The sequence below is a fragment of the Ictalurus punctatus genome, chromosome 14 (genome assembly GCF_001660625.3).
Source record: "Ictalurus punctatus breed USDA103 chromosome 14, Coco_2.0, whole genome shotgun sequence".
Taxonomy (NCBI): domain Eukaryota; kingdom Metazoa; phylum Chordata; class Actinopteri; order Siluriformes; family Ictaluridae; genus Ictalurus; species Ictalurus punctatus.
This window is the reverse complement of record NC_030429.2, coordinates 28,709,195-28,732,084: the sequence shown is the minus strand read 5'-3', so window position 1 is coordinate 28,732,084 and position 22,890 is coordinate 28,709,195. Positions and strand designations below refer to the sequence as shown.

At 38.1% G+C, this 22,890-nt stretch overlaps 2 protein-coding genes across 6 annotated transcripts; both read left to right on the top strand.

The window, feature by feature from the left end:
• The first annotated feature begins 5,268 nt into the window (after positions 1 to 5,268).
• On the top strand, positions 5,269 to 22,544 carry si:ch1073-440p11.2 (4-galactosyl-N-acetylglucosaminide 3-alpha-L-fucosyltransferase 9). The gene is made up of 4 exons (XM_017485226.3): positions 5,269 to 5,393; positions 19,040 to 19,106; positions 19,369 to 19,442; positions 20,493 to 22,544. Exon 4 carries the CDS (start codon positions 20,500 to 20,502, stop codon positions 21,676 to 21,678), a length of 1,179 nt encoding a protein of 392 aa, XP_017340715.1. The 5' UTR covers positions 5,269 to 5,393; positions 19,040 to 19,106; positions 19,369 to 19,442; positions 20,493 to 20,499; the 3' UTR covers positions 21,679 to 22,544.
• Positions 5,277 to 18,115, top strand: LOC124625934 (4-galactosyl-N-acetylglucosaminide 3-alpha-L-fucosyltransferase 9). Of its 5 annotated transcripts, none has more exons than XM_053685535.1 (2): positions 5,277 to 5,393; positions 11,746 to 18,115. In XM_053685535.1, the coding sequence occupies exon 2, from the start codon at positions 11,861 to 11,863 to the stop codon at positions 13,052 to 13,054; it is 1,194 nt and encodes a 397-aa protein (XP_053541510.1). In that variant the 5' UTR covers positions 5,277 to 5,393; positions 11,746 to 11,860; the 3' UTR covers positions 13,055 to 18,115. The 5 variants fall into 5 exon arrangements, with proteins under 5 accessions (XP_053541510.1, XP_047016012.1, XP_017340713.1 ...); XM_047160056.2 differs by having other exon boundaries at positions 5,305 to 5,393; positions 11,854 to 18,115; XM_017485224.3 differs by lacking the exon at positions 5,277 to 5,393 and adding an exon at positions 7,842 to 8,194 and having other exon boundaries at positions 11,854 to 18,115.
• Positions 22,545 to 22,890: the final 346 nt, after the last annotated feature.

Genomic DNA, 22,890 nt, shown 5'->3' with positions numbered 1-22,890 from the left:
AGTTGATTTGGTAAAACATCAAGTACCTTGTCTTTATATGTTTTTTGTTTAAATACAAGTCAAAGAACATTTACACCTCCCTCCTCTTTGTTTTTATTAGCATTTTCCATACTGTCCCAACTTTTTCAGAATTGGGGTTGTAAAACATTCTTCTGGCCCCGTCAGTATCCCTTTTGTGTTGAGAAATTTCAGGGAAGCCCTGACTGAACATGGTTGCATGAAGCTAACATGCCTCATGACACACCTACCAGAAACACCTGTGTGTCTGTGGATCAGGTTGTCAGTCGTACTTGCAGAAAACAACACTTTAAAAACAACATGATATGTGTATTCAAGTGCACGAATGAGCTGTTTATCCGACTATAAACAAAATCAACGCTGCGTTTGATTTGACTTGTAAGTGATCATTTGGAGGTTGAAATGACACAATTTTCCGTTGGAGAGATTCAGATGCCTGGGAGCCTGCCTTATGGGAGAAACATAGAAGAACAAAACCTTTGAGGGAAATATTTTAATGAACTGAGCAAACACTTAATAGAGGCTTACAGTTGTACGTCTTACAATTACATTAACAACAAAGGTTGTTATAAGACCTTACCTTGGGTTGGGGTTACCTAGGTGAAAATTACATGTATCATTTCTGAGCTCTTCACAGATAAGCTCTTTTATGATTTTAAGTCAATGTTCCTGTGGTTCTGGTTTCAGACAGAGAGAACTATGAGAAATTCAATCCAGCAGATTTCTTCATTCATGCGGATCTTTTCAAATCCCCTCAGGAACTGGCAGAATATCACACATTTCTGGAACAAATCCACGACATGTATGAACAGTACCTCACCTGGAGACAGCACTTTATTGCTGAAAGTTCACATTTTGGTCTAGAGCACACTCGTTGAAATTGTGAACGTATAAAAAGTAAATGCAAACATGTTGTGAGTCTAGTATGTTGTTATTTACGCCCCTGGACATATTTTGGGTTTCTCTGTATTTGTGTGTGTGTGTGTGTGTGTGTGTGTGTGTGTGTGTGTTATCCGATCAGATCCGAAGCACGATAGTCAAATATGAAATGACGTCACCACATATATATGAAGAAGATTTTTGTAGTTTATAGCTCTTTTACATTTTAAATTTTTTAAAACTTTTTTTTTATTATAGATTGTTATCTCTATGCTAGTATTTGAACTTTGTATAATACAGAGTAGCATTGTAACAAGATACAAGCTGTCATGTAGGAGGAGGCTGAGACAGATAACATATTTAATGAGAGGTAGGTAAACAAATGTGTGTTTATGGTTAAAGTGATCTCTTCCTGTACACGACGTGTTATAGCAGATGTCCCAGTACTTACATTCTCTTGTGCTACACAATCACTCAAGTACATTCCTTTTCTTCACAAACAAAGAGTACATACTTTTAGTACATAGTGTACGTAGGTGAATTGCGATGCAGGGAGAGTCGAGATCAAACCAGGACATCAGGAACAAAAGCCTTGGTAACATCAGGTGCACAAAACAAACTGAGAGTATATTTCACGAGGAATTCAGGGTGACAGCATGTTAAGGGTGAGTGTGATTGTAAACAGGTCTGCCTGATTAATAATCAACTGTGTGACGAGAGGTGTGTGTTCTGAGTGGTGTAGTCCATGGTGGCTGTGGTTGTAGGCCACGGTGTGTTCTGGGAAATGGAATTCGCTGACTGAGTTGACCTAACATGAACACGTTATTCAGAATGAACTGAGAATATTTCTAAACTGCTAGTAATGTAATAGTTATGGTAATGGCATCTGTCTTTTTATGTTACTCTACAGTAATGAATGTTATTGTTATTGTATGTTTACTCTCTGGTCTTGGCAGCAGACAGGCATCCAAGTAAGAATTTCATTATGCTTGTAACACTGTACTTGCACATAAGTTAAAAGAAAATGTTACAATGTCAGATTCTTTAAATTATAAGATACATACATTTTGCTTGTATTTCCTCATTTGTAAGTCGCTTTGGATAAAACATCTGCTAAGTGAATAAATGTAAATGTACAACTATTCTGAAGAGTAGCCAGAAGTGGTGTTTTGGGTCCAGGTTGTGTGTTTTCATCCAGTCGAGAGTTCTGGGTTCAGGACCTCTATGGTGATTTGGTCCAGATGAGTATGTTTTAGGTTTAGAAGTGTGTGGCTTGGGGCCAGGTCCGTGGTTGAGGTCCATTTGTCCATTTTTAAAGGTTTGTGTGTTCTAGGTCCTGGTGAATCTATTTTTGGTCTAGATGAGTGTGGACATAAAGAAGCACGTTTCTTTACAATCAAGCTAAACTGGATTTATTTCCAAATACTTCTCTGTACAAACAAAACTCAGATTTCAGTTCACGTTTCAATTCAGTTTCAGTTGTATAGCGCTGTTGTGTATAACGCACAGTGGCTTTGTGTTTGCCTCACAGTGGCATGCCCCACGGTGGCACGTTCGCCTCACACCTCCAGGGTCGGGGGTTCGATTCCCACCGTGGTCCTGTGTGTGTGTGGAGTTTGCTTGTTCTCCCCGTGCTGTGGGGGTTTCCTCCCCCAGTCCAAAGACATGCATGGTAGGATGATTGGCGTATCCATAGTGTATGAATGAGTGTGTGTGTGATTGTGCCCTGTGATGGATTGGCACCCTGTCCAGGGTGTACCCTGCCTTGTGCCCCATGCCCCCTGGGATAGGCTCCAGGTTTCCCTGTGACCCTGAAAAGGATAAAGCGGTATAGAAGATGGATTGTATAGCGCTTTTACAAATTTACACTACATTTATGGCATTTGGCAGACACCCTTATCCAGAGTGATATTGATCTCATTTATACAACTGAGCAGTTGAGGGTTAAAGTCCACACTCAAGGGCCAGCACTGGCAGCTTGGCACATTTTAACAGTGGACATTTTCCAGATGAGTGTTTTAGGTTTAGAAGTGTGTTGTTTGGGGCCAGGTCTGTGGTTGAGGTCCATTTGAATATGTTTCTATAAAGGTTTGTGTGTTCGAGGTCCTGGTGAATCTATTTTTGGTCTAGATGAGCGTGTTTTGGTCTATGTGACTCAAGCTCTGCAGATTTGACACAGATCTCTTCACACCTACACAGAAGAACAGTGCATTCTTATCAATCTGCCTTAATAAACACACACAGGACGTCATGTGGACATAAAGAAGTATGTTTCTTCAAAATCAGGCTAAACTGGATTTCTGTACAAACAAAACTCAGGTTTCAGTTCAGTTTTGTTTGTATAGCGCTTTCCCACGTGTACATTACATTTATGGCATTTGGCAGACGCCCTTATCCAGAATGATATTTATCTCACTTATACAACTGAGCAGTTGAGGGTTAAGGGCCTTACTCAAGGACCCAGCAGTGGCAGCTTTTAGCAGTGGACATTGTCCCAGAGCAGCGGTACAGAAATATATAAATTCAGGATATAAATGTTAAATGTATGAATTTATCTCTAATGAGCAGCCAGAGGAGACGTGGTGAAGAAAAACTCCCTGAGACGATATGAGGAACAAACCTTGAGAGGAACCGGACTCCGAAGGGAACCCGTCCTCATCTGGGTGACACCGGATAGGGCGATTATGAATAAATACACCCCTTCTGTAAATGTGCTAATACTACATGCTGAAATAGTGCAGTTGTGTAAGCAGGAAATTCATTACAGTTTCTACAGGAAGTCTGTTTTGTTGAACTTCTCCACTGGTCACTGATGGAGACTCGAGTGCAGAACTGTTTGTGGTAATTGAAGTGCTAAAGCTATCATAGCATAACTGTTCATATGAACTGAGGTCCAGAGCATCTTTATGGTGTTTAAGTGGAACCGTCCTCAGTAATCTCAGTGATCTTTATACTGCACCATGTGGGACATCCTCAGCAGCAGCATGTGACTCCAACTGATGAGAACTCCAACCAGAAGTATGACATCAGGATGGATCAGGCAGGTCCGGAGAGCAGAAGGGGTCAGGATCACTGGCATCTCAGGAGTATCACGTGTAGAGAGAGAGAGAGAGAGAGAGAGAGAGAGAGAGAGAGAGAGAGAGAGAGAGAGAGAGAGAGATTATTAGGTATGCTTGTCGTCCTGTAATGGTTAAGGACAATGTAGTGTGTGTGAGTGAAAGTAGGGACTCCAGCAAGACTAGCTATGACATCATAACTAAAAGGGAGAACCAGAAGGGAACACAGACATGAGGGATCTCTGGGACATAAGACGACCAGCCTCTCCATCATCAACACACCTGGGTGAAGGTGTGAAAGTGGGGGAGCGACAGTCTTCTAAACAGTCTCTACCTGTGATCCTCTAGATCTGCTCCTGTACCTAAGAAAAAGCTCTTCCCCCTGCTGTAGCCTTCACTATTACCAACAAATAGCCTGCACCTTTTGATGGAAGTAGGCGTGGCGAATCATAAAAGACCAAAAGTTCATGCAGGTGTTGTGGTGTGAGACCATTCAGTGCTTTATAGGTCAGTAATAGTATTTTATAATCAATGTGAGATTTCACTGGGAGCCAATGCAGTGTGGATGAGATCGAGGTGATGTGGTCGTATCTTCTTCTAAAAAGAAAAAAGCAGTGGGTTTATAACAGAAACACCAAACACCAAGCCTTAGTACACATAGAGAACTCACCATTTACGTCTTTGAACTGATAGGCATCAGTTAAATAAGACCTGAGACAGGAGAGGGCTGTTCCCGTAATGCCAACATTTTCTAATCTATCAAGGAGAATAGTGTGATCACTGGTGTCAAAAGCCTTTTGGAGGTCAGGATCCTGTTCTGGCTCAAATTAAGCTTTGGTCCTGGAAGAACGTTGTTTTGTTCCACTGTGTGTTGTACCAGGTGTATATGGTAGAAATGACATTAAAAGTCACTTGACACTTGAACTTGATTGAGATTTCAACTGAGTGAAAGTACAGATGAAGACACAGTGAGAAAAAAAACCCACATTTTCACTTCAGACAACACTCTTTAATTATACCTGAAGATAAATTTACATACTTTGTAAGATCTACAGTCTGTAAAATGAAGAACATGTGGTCTGAAAGCACGCTGAAGGTCACTGAGCTGGTTTAGCTGGTTTAGGTTTTCTCTCAGGCTATTTATGCCTTTTATTTAATATGCTGGGTTTTGTCCCTTCACTAAACATGAAAATTCTATTTTGGGTATAAAGGAAAAACTCTGTCCACCGTCAGAAACCCAGGCTCCCTGTGTAATGTTCTGGGCGGAACCTTCCTCGTGATTTCCTAACATGCAGCGCACATGAGCATGCTAGTTGTCAAACTGGATCGGGCACCTTTTAAGGAAATGAATCTTCCAGCGCAAAGGTGTGTTCTCACTTTTTTCAGCAGGAGCTTCAGTGGATAAGCTACACCATTAGGGCATTTGATTTACACATTTAGGTGAGCTTATAATTCTTTTATATTTACAAGCAGGTTTAATTTTAAGTGAAATAACTAAATGCTTTCATTAACTGCTACACTCTTATAAAGTCATTGGGAAAACCGGCCGACCGGGTCGTATCACTACACAACAAACTTGACGAAAAGGGAAGAACGTAAGTTACAATGCTAGCTAGGAATTTGTGTAATGCTGCTTTGTTCTGTTGTACAGATATATGTAACTATGTAAGAGTACAAGTATTCAGTTTCAGTTTTAACATGACAGAGTAGTATAATACTCAAGTGTATTGCCTGAGTACATCACTCAAGTAATTGAGTACATACTTTAAAAAAACAAATAAACAAAAAAACCACTTAATTATACATTTATTTATTTATTTATTTTATTTCACGATCTGGAGTTGGTGACTGAATCACACGAGACCAGCACTGACATGTTTCTGAATCATTTTCAGATGAAGATAAGTGCTGATGTTAAACAGTGTTTGTGTAAGGCGAGTCTATGTGCGTTGTACGGTGGTGGATTCGGATCATAGGTGGCCGCTATGCCATGGGTCTGCTGTAAAATCTATCTGGATGGATGGATGTGCTTTTTGATGCTTGAGGGATCAATATCATGTGTAGATGTTGAGCAATAGAGTACTTCGGGCTGTTTTATTATTATTTATTTGAATTCAGGTGTTGTCAGATGATGGTACAGATGATACAAGATGTTCACTCCAACATCTTTCTTGAAAAGCTGTGCCAGTCATGTGTAGTGGATCCTTCTGTTGTCAACAATAATATTTTATTTTATCCACACTGGAAGATTGCTGTCTCTGCACCAGCTTGCAAGCTGACCCACTTCCTTCCTCTGTGGCTTATCTTTGTTGTTGATTTTTCACTGTTAGTGATGCGGCCTAGTACTTTAATGTCAACTACAAACTTGATGATGGGGTTTGAGCTGTAATATGCAGCGCAGTCGTGAGTTAGCAGCACAAACAGCAGTGTACTGACACCGGAGTGTAGTTGGATGTGCTGGGGTCTCTCAGAGGAAGGTGTTCAGGCTTACTAGGCTCAACTTCAGTAGTCATAAGCTACTTTTCTCTGTAGGGTACGGCTCGACTCGCCTCGACTCGGCTCACTTGACTTTTCTGAGCTTGCTTTTCCACAGTAGTTTAGTGTCGCCTCAACATGGGTGCCATCTTCCACTCGCCTTCACGCAGGAATAATGTTGTATTATAGAAGTCCTATTCAAATACACGCTCAGGCCATATTGCAAACGCCTTTCCTGTTCACTGAACACGGACACTATTAAGGATGTAAAACAACGACATTCTAGAACCTACATAGTGCTCTATATGACTGCGTTAGCTTTAGCTGCGACAGAGTGACTTCGATAAACGCCTGTTTGGAAATCGGTAACAAGCGACAGGTAAGAATCTAAGACAGAAACTTTGTTGTAATTTTATCTGTAATGAGATGAAATGATACAGAATTTTCAATTAATAGAATATTACTGTACGTAAAGTATGAATTAAATGACACATTTATTCAGACACAATACAGAACCACTTGGTAAGGAGAATTCCTACTCCCTCAGTGTGTGACACATTTAATATCAGCTCGGCTTTAGGTGGTACTAACCACAGTGGAAAGCCCCTAAAGCGCCAGCGGTCGAGTCGAGCGCCAGTACTTAGCAGCCTACCTGAACATGTCTGAGCCTGTTTGCTTAAAACAGTACCATACAGACATAGGGAGCAGCAACTATCTATTTCCATTTTAGCGCCTTACACTTTTGTTATTTCTACCTGCATCTGTGCACATTTTTATTTACATACTTTTTTATATCCAGTGACGTGCTCCAAAACTATATCTCACGACAATGAAAATAACAGTATCATAATGTCTTCTGTAACAGCCAAGTACAATACAACACCACGACTTGTCTATTACATCCCCAGTAGGAGGAATTAATATTAGCTGCAATTAAATTCAAAGTAAATAAATAAATAAATAAATAAATAAATAAATAAACAAATAAGTTTAGATATTTTTTTAATTTTAGGTGTCAAGGTTACAAGTCATTTCCATTGTACTTGCTTCATGAAGACTGAAGAATGTAGCTGAGACAATCTTTTTTCTTTAAAGTTTGCTTTTCTAAAATTCCAGATTAAAAAAAAAAAATTGTATTATTTAGACATGAGTAAAGGCAGATATCTTCTCTATTTAAACATCTTAATAATCTGTCTGACCAGCAATAGTGATGTTAATGTAATCTATGATAATAATAATAATAATTATAATAATAATAATAATAATAATAATAATAATAATAATAATAATAATTATATAATTATAATTATATAATTATAATAATAATAATAATAATAATAATAATAATAATAATAATAATAATTATTATTATTATTATTATTATTATTATTATTATTATCTGATTATTTCTACTGTATGTTTCAAGGAACATATTTTTGGTATTTAAAACTACATGACGTTTTTATCTCGTGTTTATTTTGTCTAACGCTTCGGTGATTGCGGTCGTTTTGCTCCCGCGCATGCGCAGTTGTAGACAAGCACACACGGCTGCCGGCGTCACCGGAAGAACATAATTATAGGAAGGTTTCCTCAGATCTTTATTATTACTCGGGTTTAATTCGATCTAGGTAAATTGTAGTTGTATTTGAGGAGAACTGGGAGTTGGTGACAGCAGGTAATGATCACGTGATGACTTCCAGTGGAATAAGAAAGTGGTCTGTAGCAGACTGACTGGATATTATTATTCTTTTAGTTCGCAAAACTAAGTAAGTATTAAGTTTATATTTTGCACAGTTAAAGTTAAAGAGTTAAAGTTATTTTATAGTGAATAAGTGTGTCTGGTTACACAGCCACGCCTCACTTTAGTTCCCCAGGTACAGAGATAATGAACCTGTTTCATTCACCCGCTGGATTTTAATCACTTACAGCTTAAAGACATTAGAAAAGTAATTATATCTCATAATAACGCGGGATATAAAAGTCATTTATGGCGTTATGTCGACGTTTATATGCATAACATTTCCCGTGTCTGTGTTTTTTTTTTTTTTTGACGTGTCCTTCATTATTCGTGTTAGTATATTAGTATTTTAAAAGAAAAGTGGAATTACTTGTACTTTTAACACGTATAATTAATATGAAAAACATATTTCTAGTTTTAACACTTTGTCCTTACACGCAGTCCATTTACACATGTCCTTCCATGCGTCTATCAAATCAGCCAATCATGTGGCAGAATAAATAAATAAATAAATAAATACATTTAAAAAATCATGCAGAGCTGGTGAAGGTTCGAAAAATAAAACACATGGACTTTTTCCAGTCTTCTACGGAGCCCCTAAAGGGACATGGTGGTGGAAAAAATATAATGTTATATTTCGTACAGCTGTAGCTCATCATACCAACTGCAGTGGAAAAGGTCAAGAGAGTAATTCGAGATCTACAAAAAAAAAAGTCTCTAGTGGAGAAGACGTATTGAAACACAGTTATTTTACAGGTATCATAATGAACAGAGCTTAATAATGAATTAATAAATAATACTAAACAAACCTGAATCATCAGTTCAAAAATGGCCCAGTTCTGCTAATGTTCTGATGACGTGTCCGTCCTTATCAAACTGTCCTAAAACTATACCACAAGTATTCTCTGCTATGTCGCTTACTCTGATTTTATCAGTAAATACTTCCAGCATTAAAATATAGGACGTCTCCATAGGTAGGGCAATTTGTCAGTGATCGTCTGCCTATAAATCTTAGAGCAGTGTTTGGTGCTGATTTACATCTGGGTTTGTGGAGGCACACAAAATCACATAATGCAGAACCGAAAGTTCAGGCAGTGGAGAGGGATCGGATCCAATTTCTATAACATTAACCCTAACCCACACACCACTGTACGACATAAAACAACACATTAAACACACTTATCCAGACTTAATTAAACACACTTATCCAGACTGAAATCTGGATTAAACACACTTATGCAGAATGAAATCTGGATTAAACACACTTATGCAGAATGAAATCTGGATTAAACACACTTATGCAGACTGAAATCTGGATTAAACACACTTGTCCAGACTTAAATCTGGATTAAACACACTTGTCCAGACTTAAATCTGGATTAAACACACTTGTCCAGACTGACATGTCCAACCAAAACAAACATGGAGTCCACCCAGGTTGGAGGAGCTGGATCCGGTGAGGCTCCACCCTGTTGATTTTTTGTTCTGCAGTGAGGGGTGTGGTGTTTTTTGTTTGTTTTTTTGGGTGCAGTCATTCCTCAAATGCATGTGTATGAGAAGCACAAACAAACTTGCTAATTATTACTGAGAATACAGTCTCACAAAACTGACACATTAAACAAAGAAAATAAATAATAAAAACATCTCATGAATGAAAAGAAACATGCTCATGTGGTGCCAAAGTACATACAAAATTACAAAATGTGTATTTGTAGTTTTGGAGACAAATAGGTGAGTGCAGTAAAATCACTTTACTCTTGACTTAACTCTTCACACTGAGCTCTAAAGATACACTAAAAGCACCTGTCGAGACAGGGCCGTACCCAGCCTATTTAAGTTTATTGTGTTAATTTTATTGCGCTATTTTGTCAAGACAGACTAATTTATGCATTTATTTCTGACTTGTGCTACATGATAACATGCCGTCAATACAACAGTTAATAATGAAGTTTATCATGCTCATATTATATTATTAATAAGTAACATCATACAGTACAACAATGTATAACTGAACTAACATTAAGCGTTTATTTATCGCCAACTAAGGAGATTGTAGCCTAATGTTACTGTAACTAGCAATCCGATTTGGCTAGCAGTGTTACAAGCAAACAAACAAATAAATTAAATTGCGTTTTGATTTTTCCAAACTGCCCGTTGCCCTCATTACCATCACCATTCATATGTTCTTGCATATGATACATATATGCATACGCTGCTCTGAGGTCAGATGAGAGCCGGTCATTTGGTAATCATCACAGGCTGTATTCTGTATTCCACTACATTATCAGCACGTTGTTGTTATTTCCATATTCATTTTGAAGAGATAGACTACATGACAGGTAAAAACGTACCACACCACAAAGGTCCGGACCACAGGGTCCTCGTAGCTGGTATGTATAAATGGTGTACGCTTGCTTGAGAGTACCACCCCACAGTTTGCACTGGGGACATTTTGGCATTAGACCTTTCATATCATATAACTAGAATAAATAAACTCTGTGAACAACAAATGCCTTACTTCCTGGTCAAACATTAGTTTAATGTTTAACTATATTTAAAAAACAAAGGATACGTCGCTGCAGTGCGTTTGATATCCCTGTACGGATCAGGTGTATGGAACTGTTTGTGTTTGTTTTCAGGTGGAATTACACCACTTTCCACATGTAAAAAAAAGCATACAGTGTCATTTATTCACCATTCATGTGAAGACATGTAGCGTGTGCTTCTCTTACTCATACAGAAGCACTTGAAGGAGGATTGTGCAGACAGTAGGACTTTGGTGTAAAACGGGAGGAGAGACGGAAAGTGTGGTTTTAAGTGATTTGAATGAATAATAATTTTGGATGATTAGCAGCAGTTAGTCTCGTGTGTGATTTTGTCCGCCTCCTAAAATCAACTGTAAATCAGTACCATGTGTGTTGCCAAGTGTGCTGTTTATCCTCAAAACTACAGGGCTTTAAACTGTCAACGTAGGCTTTTTATTCATTCTTATAGATATGTTTTATTTATTTGCGAGATACTGTATATCAAAATAACATTTTGTGTTTCAATGTGTTTCAATACGGATCGTCCTCTGGGCTGCTTTTGTCACGCATGTCTGATTTGCTGTTGCGTTATTGTTTTGTTTATGTTTTTCACTGCTACATGTTACCTCAGTTTCCTCACGTCTAACAAATTCTACTCATTAAACAGCACTTTTGTGATCCTTTAAATTTGTCAAAAAGTGAGTGGTATATCAGCTACAGTATCGTAATGCTTCCACACAGTGTACTCGGCCTAGCTTGAGTGTTTATTTAACAGGACCTTTATTTAATACCACGTTATCTTCAAACTGCAGTTAACCATGTGCACCATTTCACATCAGCCTTTTATGTGCTGCAGCCTTAATAACCTGAACTTTAACTTCAGATTTATTGTGAGCGCATCTTGTGGTCAAATCACTGAGTTTTGCACTGCACTTCCAGACAAGCATGTTCCGGTCTTCTAATGCATTTGCTGAATGATCTTTAATGAGTGGATTCTTTATGTTGAGTGGCATTGACGAACCCTTGCTTTATTTCTCTCTTCTCTGGAGGGTAGAGGATGACATCAAAACCATCAATTGGACATTTTCAACATTTCCTGCTGCCCCTTATTCTTCTAGAATTAACAGAACTTCGTATATTTTGTTCCTCTCTTCTTCAAAAGGTAAAAGATGGCAGCTAAACCTTCAATCGGACCTTTTCAGCATCTCCTGCTGCCACTCTTTCTGCTTTTTTGTTTTGGAGGAGTATTCTACACTTACTACAACCACACTTTAAACCTGTCACGATTCTCTGATGTTCCAGTCTCCACACATGAAGTCTGCTCAGATAAATGCCTCAGTGTTTTCCAAGAGATATTTATCAAAAATGTAACGAACAGCAGCACTCTTAACAACAGCTTGGTAAAGCAACTGCCAGCAATCACCAAACCAGATGTCACAGACAAAAATAAGGAAAATCATGACCGTGACACGGTCATATTAATCTGGTCATGGCCTTTTGGTTTTATATTTAAAGCGGAATCCTGTAGTCCACAGTTTGGTATTAAAGGTTGTCACTTTACAGATGACAGAAGCCAATATCACAAAGCCCATGGTGTTATGTTTCATCACAAAGACATTGGTGATGATTTACCAAATCTGCTAAACATGCCACGACCACATCATCAGAGGTGGGTGTGGATGAACATGGAGTCTCCTGATAATTCCCAAAGATGGGCTGGGCTAGATGGTTTATTCAATCTGACTGCAAATTATCAGAGAGATTCAGATGTCTGGGTGCCTTATGGAAGAATCAGAGAAGCATCTGAGCAGGACAAACCCTTTGAAATACCACCAAAGGACAAATTAGTCTGCTGGATTGTCAGTAACTGGAACCCCAACTTTAGGAGAGTTAAATATTTTAATGAACTGAGCAAACACATCAACATAGAGGCTTACGGTAGACACTTCAACAGGTATTTTAGTGATGACGATTATGTAGCTACCTTGTCTAGCTGTAAATTCTACTTATCATTCGAGAACTCCAATCACAAAGACTACTTCACAGAAAAGCTGTTTAACCCCATGAAATTCGGTACGGTTCCTGTGGTTCTCGGTCCACCCAGGGAGAACTATGAGGAATTCATTCCAGCAGAGTCATTCATTCACGTGGACGATTTCAAATCCCCTCAAGAACTGGCAGAACATCTCACACTTCTGGACCAGAACCAGGAAGCTTATGAACAGTACTTCACCTGGAGACAACACTTCACCGCTGAAGGTTTAATTTTTGGTCTAGAACACGCTTGTCATATTTGTGATCATGTAAGGAAACAGAAGGGCTACAGAGTGGTTACAAGTCTCAGTAAATGGTACTGGGGCTAGCTAGCATTTTATTTTACAAGCATATGTAGACTGTTACATTGGAAACCATTTTAATACTAAACCATGCCTCTACCTGCTACATTATTCCAATTAAGGATAAATTCCTAGGTCATAAGAATTACTCATTTATTTGCTTTGTCATGGAAAGCATTATTGAATATTATATTTCATGCATATAAAGAGTTGGGTGACTAATAACCAGGCTGTGGAGGTCCTGTTATTATCAATTATAGAAAATTTCATTTATATTGCATCTTCTAACACTCTTTTTGCAACTGACACAATGTGAAACTAGACTAAAGAAATATGAAAGATTCGGGATAAAATGTATTTTCATTTTAAGATTTGTCTGAAACTAGAGACGGAATGTCCCTCCTAAAGTAAAGCTTTGTAAGTGAGAGGGATTTGACTCTGAAACGGGAACCAGTGTGACTGTTGTGTGCTACATGTTTGGCATGAGTAAGGACTCGTGCAGCTGAACCTTGAACATGGTGGTGTCTATTTAGGGTTTTACTAAAAATTCTAAACAAGAGAATTCTAACCATGTCCTTGTGAAAGCATGAATCATGATCACAGCATCTTTTAAACTGAACAAAACACACATCATAAAAAAAGCGTTTTTGGTCAGTGACTGAAAGTAAATGGTCTGCACTTATACAGCACCTTTTAACCTTAGCGGTTCTACAAGGAGCTTTCCACCGTTTCTCATTCATTCACTCACACTCACACACACACACATATGAAGTAATGTGCTAGCCTGCCATTGGGAGCTGCTTGGGGTTTAGTATCTTGCCCAAGGGCACTTCGGCACACAGAGGAATGTGGGCCGGGACTCGAACCACCAACCCTACGATTAGTGGTCAACCTGCCCTACCGCCTGAACCACAGCCGCCCCAAAGTGGGAGTCAAAGGAGTGTGTGTAATCAAAAATTAGCTTAAGGGTTTAGAATACTGATCAGAAGGTGGGGGGTTCAAGCCCCAGCACTGCCAAGCTACCACTATTGGGCACTTGAGCAAGGCCCTTAACCCTCTCTACTGCAAGCTGTGACATGCAAAGAAAAGAATCTCACTGTGCTGTAATGTACATGTAACGAATAAAGACATTCTTCTTTCCTCCTCTTCTATACTGTGTCTCTCTGTGATAATTTTGCTAAAGTATAATGGTGAGTGACATGGCCTTCAAAAAAACTATTACTACTACTACTGCGGCTGCCTGGCTTATAACCATCATGTCTGACATGCTTGCCATGTCATAGTAAACAATCATGACACAAAAGGGCTTTCTGAGTGATCGTGTTCATGCCTAGCCTTTGAGCTAAACAAATTACACAGAACGATGATTGTTAATTGCTTTAAGTACTCAAGTACGTAATTCTTTTATAACTTAAATGTCGGAGCAATGTGTCAGCCTGAATTGTCTCACTTATCTGGAACATGTACTTAAGTGTGACAAAGATGCTATCTTTATAAAGTAAAAGCTATTATTATCTTTGAATGAATAATGATTTATTCCTACTCTTCAGTGTAGAGAAGCAGTTCACCTTCGGGTTAATCTTACTACAAGCTCTTCTTTAAGACTAAACAATAACTGTTAGTATTTTTCAATTCATAATACTTGTATAGTGAATTTGACAGTACACATTGTCACACAACAGATTGTACAGAAAACCTGCATGTAGATTTAGGTCTGTAATGAACAGTAACAGGTGACGGTGGTGAGAAAAAACCCTTATCTCAGTTTCTCTTCTCTCAAGTCTGTGGTTTGTTTGTTGATGACTTTTGTAAGCAGGACCGCTTAAAACAGTCTTCAACAAACAAACCACAGAATGTTTCATGAGTTATATTCATTGCTAATGATGAAACATAGTCATATAGCTTTCCTGTGCTTCCTTCTCGGACACACACGGTACTGTATAAAAGTACTAGACACTGTCATAATCAACAGAACACAGGCTAAAGGTGCATGTTTTTATTACTGGTGTGTCTAACTGCTTATTCAATCGCTAACTGCTTATTCAATAATATTCAGAAAGAGAGAGAGAGAGAGAGAGAGAGAGAGAGAGAGAGATCACATAAATATATGTGTATAAAAAGGACTCAGGTTTTAGATTTTTATTTTACATATCTATTTTACAGCATTGTGTCCGTAGAAATTTATTTATTTATAGATATTTATTTTACACAATTATGATGAATTATGAGTTCTTTTAATAGTTATTTGACCATTTACTTTTGAATATAGTAATTATAGATAAATAATAAAACAACAGCACCATTGTTTTGGTGAGCACAGTCAAGTCAACTTTTAAATTTAAATTTACATGCATGCACTACAGTCTTTCTCTTATGCCGGCTAGAATTGTGACCCAAACAAGTAAAGCTTTATTTATATAGCACCTTTCAAAACAATGCTTACAAAGTGCTTTAAGAATACATACACAATAGATACAAGAAAATAAAATCAGTAGTAAGAATAAATAAAAAATAAGCAATAAAAGACAATAAGCAAAAATAAATTTTAAAAAACTAAGGAAATAAAATAGAATAAGTAAAAGAATACAAATAAAGTCAAGTATGGAAAGTTAACTGGCTTGAGGAAAAGCCCCAGAGAATAAACGCGCTTTGAGAGACTTTGTAAAGTGGTAATTGAATGAACTGCATGTAAGTGGCCAGGGAGAGAGGTCCACAGTTTAGGCCCGACTCCCAAAGACCGACTCCCGAGTTTCAGCTGCATTCTGGGTAAAACCCGTTGCAGTGCAGGTTGGTGCAGGTTGCAGTTAGATGACCTAAGTGATGTAGCAGACGATTTTTAGTGATCATATTACAAAGGTATGTAGGAGCACTACAGTGAAGACATTTAAAAATCATTAACGGCATTTTGAAATCACAAGTAGTCAGTGAAATGATGTAAGTGCCGGACTGAGCTGATTCTTCGGTCTAGTTCATGTCTGCATCCGTGCAGCTGCATCCTGAATTCTTTGTAAGTGTGTAATGGAGATCTTTGGTAATGCACCAAAACACTGTAGCAGTAGTCGAGTCTGTGGGGGAGACGACAACACCTGCTTAGAGATGTTGATACGAAGGTGATAATAAGCTCTTTTACAAACATTGCTAATATGTTGTGTTAAACCGAGATCACTGTCAAACACGATCCCTAAATTCTTAACACAGTCATTAGTCAATTACGGCATAATTAACGTTCTCTGTGCATCATTTCCGATAATAAGTACCTCTGTCTTATCTTTATTTAGCTGCAGTGTCATGATTCCCCTTGAAGCAGTGTGCCCTAAGCGCGGATGCGCGGGCGCCTGCTGTTCCATTGTTGTCAGTAGTGACATCTGGACATGTGTGTGTTGTTTATGTTTCGGTCATGTCTCCTCCCTGTTCTGTCATTGGCTGGGATTTCACGTGTGTCTGTATTGCCCTCAGCTGCTAGCGGTTTAGACGCTGATCATGTCCGCATATATACCGCGCGCCTCCCAGCACACGACGCGGAAGATTATCGTAGAGTTAGATTAGTTCGTATGGCAGTCACAGTCCCAGTGCCAGTCACAGTCCCAGTCACAGTCACAGTCCCAGTCACAGTCACAGTCCCAGTCACAGTCACAGTCCCAGTCACAGTCCCAGTCACAGTCACAGTCACAGTCCCAGTCCCAGTCACAGTCACAGTCCCAGTCACAGTCACAGTCCCAGTCACAGTCACAGTCACGGTCCATGTTTAGAGTTAGTTGACGCTGGATTATCCGCTCCCAGTTCCTCGTCATAGTTCATGTTTCTCGTCTAGTGACCCTGTTTTCCGTGACCACGACCTTGGTTCATGTTGAACCCTGTGTATGCCTGTTTGCCGATCGCCTGACCTTCGCCTGTTTTGGATTTGTCTGCCTGTCTCTCTTTTAAAATAAACACTGTTCATACTGCACTTGCATCCGTCCTATCTCCGCTCCGTCACGATACGTGACATGCAGAAAGTTCTGTAACATCCACAAGTTTATGCAGTTTACAGGGGCACTAGTCGACCCAAAATTGAGCCTTGGGGAACACCACAAGATATCGAATGACATCTGGAGCTGTGTGTACACAGTCCAACTTAATATTCCCTGACACTTAAGTAGGATCTAAACCAATCTAGGACTAGTCCTGATAAGCCAACCAGTTTTGCAGTCGATCTAAAAGGATTTCATGGTCGACTGTGTCAAAGGCGGAGATCTAAAAAAAACAACAACCTAGAATTGACAGATTACATGAGTCCTTATTTTGTTGCAGATCATTTAAAACTTTAAGAAGATCAGTTTCTGTGCTACAGTTGGACCAAAGGCCAGACTGAAATATCTCATTAAGATTATTGATGTTGAGATAGATATTGAGCTGTATGGACACAACTTTTTCAATTATTTTGCCGAGAAATGGAAGATTATAGATAGGGCTGTAGTTACAGAGCACGGAAGAATCAAGATTGTTTCTCTTCAGCAGAGACCTAACAATAGCTGTTTAAAGGTGTGTGGAAAAATTCCATCCATCCATCCATATATTGGCACCCTGTCCAGGGTGTACCCCGCCTTGTGCCCGATGCTTCCTGGGATAGGCTCCAAGTTCCCCGTGACCCTGAAGAAGGATAAGCGGTATAGAAGATGAATGGATGGAAAAATTCCTGTCAAAATTATTTCCTGTCAAAAATTATTATTATTTGTGTAGTTTTGTATATTACTTGACAGCGGTTATAAAAATATAAACTTAATTAAGACCACATTCTTGCCTTGATACCTTCATCTTCATCTTGAATCAGGAGTACACTTTGTTATTATACATTTTAAATTATTGTATTTTGTAATGTTGAATGTTTTAATAAACAAAATAAAACGTCCTCAAACTGTTTTTCTTCCTACAGTGCCAAGAAATCAGAAACTAAAACCTTGAGTATGTGGATAAAAAGAACAAACTCTGCATCACATACAGGGTCACTGCAACCTCAAAAATATAATAGAGACTAAATCCTGAGATAAATAAGTGTGCAGATGATCAACAAGTGCAAACTGAAGTCAAAACAAAAATCTAATGTAAAAACATTAAGGCTGCAAGCAGCGATGAACGGGCCCTCACACCCGGGTGCACATTGGGGCTGCTCTGCCAGGGGAATGACATTCCATTTTTTAAAACACTTTTTAGCACTTGTATGTTGTTAGGAGTGTATGACGATGTGAAACATGTAATTTCCTGTTGGCATGTAGATGTATTTAGGCCAGGACTCTTATCAAACGTGAACTTTTGAGAAGATTAGGCGTTGTATGCTTGAGTTATAACAACTTCCTGTTTTGTGGCCTTAATAGCATGCTTTAGCACTTAGCTAAGTGTTGCTAGTATGGTATAACATGTTTCTAGCATGTTGCTAGCATATTTACCACTTGCTGGAATATTTTAATATATTGTAAGGAGTGCATCACAGTGTAAAACATGTCACTTCCTCTTGCCAGTTGGTGGCGCTATGACTATAACTGAATCTTGGCAGGTAGATGTCTTCAGGCCGGGACTTTTAACAAACTTGTGAAGTTTGGAGCAGATTGGACATTGTATGTATGAGTTATAACAACTTCCTGTTTCATGGTGAAACATCAAAATTTGTGAGACCGCCATGCCCATGCCGTGCAGCAAAAACTCCAAAGCTTCGCAATTTAGCATTGCCAATGTCTTTAGATGAGACTGACCGAATATGATGTCGATCTGATGAAATCTCTAAGAGGAGTTCGTTACAGTACGAGGCCTGGAAATGGCAAAAAAAGGAGCAAAAATTTAAGAGAAAAAACAAAATGGCTGACTACAATTTGCATGTAGTTTTAATAGCAAATTGACCCCAAAGCATGTAAATAATTTTCAGTGGTCACTGGCTGCTGAACTACAGTCCAAGGAAATGATTTACTCATTACTACCATACACAAACCTTAAAACGGCGGTTTCCTAAGAAATGGTTAACACTATTTGTGAAACTTGCAGGTCAGGAAGTGCAGAAGAATGTGTGTTCAGTCTGTCCGTGAGTCAGTGGAAAATCTAAAACATTAAGGTACGTTTTTCAGTTCTGTTTTAGTCACCTTCAATTCTGGTTCAAAAGTGTAGGTTATCGTATAAACGTGTAGGTTATATCTTCATTACATTTAACAGCAGCAACCAAAGTATTTCATAACTTACACTTATGAATGTAAAAATAGATAGGACTGTAGGATTAGACCAGACGCAAACTTTAAAGGATATTATACAGATATTTTGTTTTCTTCCAAAGCTTGCTAACATGTAGAGTAATTGTACGTTATCCCTATATACACTAGGAGAATCCAGAGCGAGATCAAGACCGCAGCTCATGAACTGATAAGGTTCTGACTTCAAGTTCCGGCTAACTCGGGTACTGTAATTTTATATACAGCTCAGCAATGTCTCCGTTAGATTATCGAAATACTGACACATTTAGAAAGTGTATTTTTTAAACTTTATTATTCTGTAAACTCAGATGGCCTTATCTATAGGGATTTACAGAAATGCTTTGAAGTCCCCATCAATAAATGATTTCTTAATAAAGCCAGAGGTGACTGGTAATTATAGTAAGCAAGTAATTAACGTGTGCAATAAATCCAAATCCTTTTTATCGACCAGCAGACACTTCGAAATCACAACAATACTAAAGGCATAAGACAAGATCCAGTGGCAAGTACACTCAGCTCAGAAGCCTTCCTTACCAGTAAAAAATAAATAAATAGAATATATAACAACTGTTAAACAATTTACTGTTAATCAATCTCAGGAAGTGAACAATAAAGGAGATGTGTGATAAAAACCCCAGTAATAAAAAATTGCGACCTCATATCGTTCTGAATGTTTTATTTTATACATATCCTGTATTTTGGAAGATGTAAAATACAAGATATTTGAGGTCTAGCTTAAACCTTCATTTTAAAACAAATTATAATACTGTTATTAATATGCGTAGAATATCATGGAATGTTGAATGTATTAAGTGCACTACATGTAGCTAGCTAATGTCTGTATTATTTAACATCAATCTTATCCAACATTGGCCACAATATTAAACTTTTCTCTGTGCCAAAGACTTTCTAATGTAATGTTTAAATGTCACAACACAAGCGAGTACAGTTGACCAACACCATCCTGTTTTATTTAATTGCTTTTTATTACTCTCACTGATCATATGCAAAACATCTACAAAGAGAAGTTTATTTTTTACAATAAAGTTTACAATAAAGTAAAAAGTTTACAATACTGATGCTTTAGATCTGCTCTCTACAATGTGTAAATATAGACAGAAGGCAAATTAATAACTATAATAACTATAATACTGAGGCCATGAGCTAATAAAAAAAAATCATTAATGTGTTTCTTTTCAGGTAACTTGGCATTAACTGAAGTTCATGAATTTTATTTCTCTCTTCTCCAAAAGGTAAAAGATGGAAACTAAACTTTCATCAGGACGTTCTCAGCATCTCCTGCTGATTCTCTTTCTGCTTTTTTGTTTCGGAGGAGTATTCTATACCTACTACAAGCCAATGAAAAACTTGCTCTCCTGCCCTAATGTTCCAGCCTCCAAACATGAAGTCTGCACAGATCAATGCCTCATTGCATTTATAGAAAACTTTACCCAGAGTACAAACACCACCGGCAATCTTAACTACACTTTGCTAAAGCAAAATCAAGCTCTCCTGGAAAACAATGAAGAAAATCAGAACCTTGACACCATCATGTTAATCTGGTCATGGCCTTTTGGTTTTAAATTTGATGTAAAAGGCTGTAGTCCACAGTTTGGTATTAAAGGTTGTCAAATTACTGATGACAGAAGCCAATATCACAAAGCCCATGGTGTTATGTTTCATCACAGAGATATTGGTGGTGATTTACCAAACCTGCAGAAAAAGCCACGACCTCCACACCAGAAGTGGGTGTGGATGAACTGGGAGTCTCCTGATAATTCAGCTAGACGTAATGAGGCAGATCATTTATTTAATCTTACAGCAAATTATCGGAAAGATTCAGACGTCTGGGTGCCTTATGGGAGAATTTTAGAAGCATCTGAGCAGGACAAACCCTTTGAAATACCACCAAAGGATAAACTTGTCTGCTGGATTGTCAGTAACTGGAACCCCAACTTAAAGAGAGTTAAATATTTTAATGAACTGAGCAAACACATCAAAGTAGAAGCTTACGGTAGACACTTCAACAGGTATGTTAATAATGAAGATTATAATAAGATTTTATCAAGCTGTAAATTCTACTTATCATTCGAGAACTCCATCCACAAAGACTACATCACCGAAAAACTGTTTAATCCTCTGAAATTCGGCACGGTTCCTGTGGTTCTCGGTCCACCCAGGGAGAACTATGAGGAATTCATTCCAGCAGAGTCATTCATTCACGTGGACGATTTCAAATCCCCTCAAGAACTGACAGAACATCTCACACTTCTGGACAAAGACCAGAAGATGTATGAACGGTACTTCACCTGGAGACAATATTTTACTGCTGTAGGTGGAGTTTTTGGTCTAGAACACGCTTGCCGAAGTTGTGATTATATAAGAAACTATAAGGGCTACAGAGTATTTAAAAATCTCAATAAATGGTATTGGGGTTAGCTAGCATGACACCAGATTGAACTTTTGATTGGGGACCCTGTAAATCCCACCATTCTTCCAAATATTTGAGTTTTTCCAGATCAAGACACTTGATCTAATTTTCTCTGCAGTCACTGTAGCATAAATTACTTTCATTAAGATTTTCATCTATTCTTTTAATGGTACATAATATTGATCCTGCAATTTTATGCCCAGGACAGCATCACTGATGATAATGAATGTTAACCAATAGCGAAGCATTCACATTCTATACACTTCTATTCTATTTTCCCCCTGTGCTTTAATGTTGCTTTATTTCTATTTTGATCTGCAATACAACCTACAAAACAACTAACTGAACCAACACTAGTGAGACAGTTAAGATATATAATAATAATAATAATAAGTAGGTAAATCAATCAACAAATCATAGGCAGCCACCTTCCTTGTTAAGAATGTTTATGGGCACTGCCATAATGCACCGGTGAGATGATAAAAATTTATTTCTGTGTAATCTGGTTCACATTTACATGGTACATGTTGACATTATTCAAACTGTGTTTGGTGTTTTTCTATCCCGAGCTCAGGTTTCTGTCTGTGTGGTAATTCATGTTTCCTCTCTTATTTTATTTCCGGATTTGTGCCCAGTGACAAACTTTGTATGCACTGCAAACAGGACATTGTTTACTGAAGATTAGTGAATAAATAATAACTCTCATTTCATAGCGAATCCAGACACCCTTAGATTCAGTTGAGAGAGTTTACCCATAAAGATCTAAAGATAAAGACATTTTGTTATTTATTTATTTATTTATTCAGTTCTTGCATACAATTTACGATGTGTTCATTAAAGTGAGCAGAGCCACTGTACAAGCCATAAAACTGAATTTTGGACTGCTTTGTTTTATCTTCAGCTCTATGTTCCATTGCACCTACCTCCATTCAGATATTGGAGCACACCTAGTTAAAATTAACGTTATTCTCATTATTCACTTAATCCACGAACAGAAAATGTTCAGCTCATATAATGTTTTATAAGCTTCTAGCTGGGTTAAGAAAGGAATTTTAAGCTTATTAGTCTTAACTGTCACAGCGCTATAATGTAAAATTTACACCGATCTTCAGCTACAGGTGTATGCAAAAGTTTGACCATCCCTCGCCAAATGACATTTTGCTGATTTTTGAAGTGGGGAAAAAAAACACACCTTTGTACATGACAATTCATTTTATTTC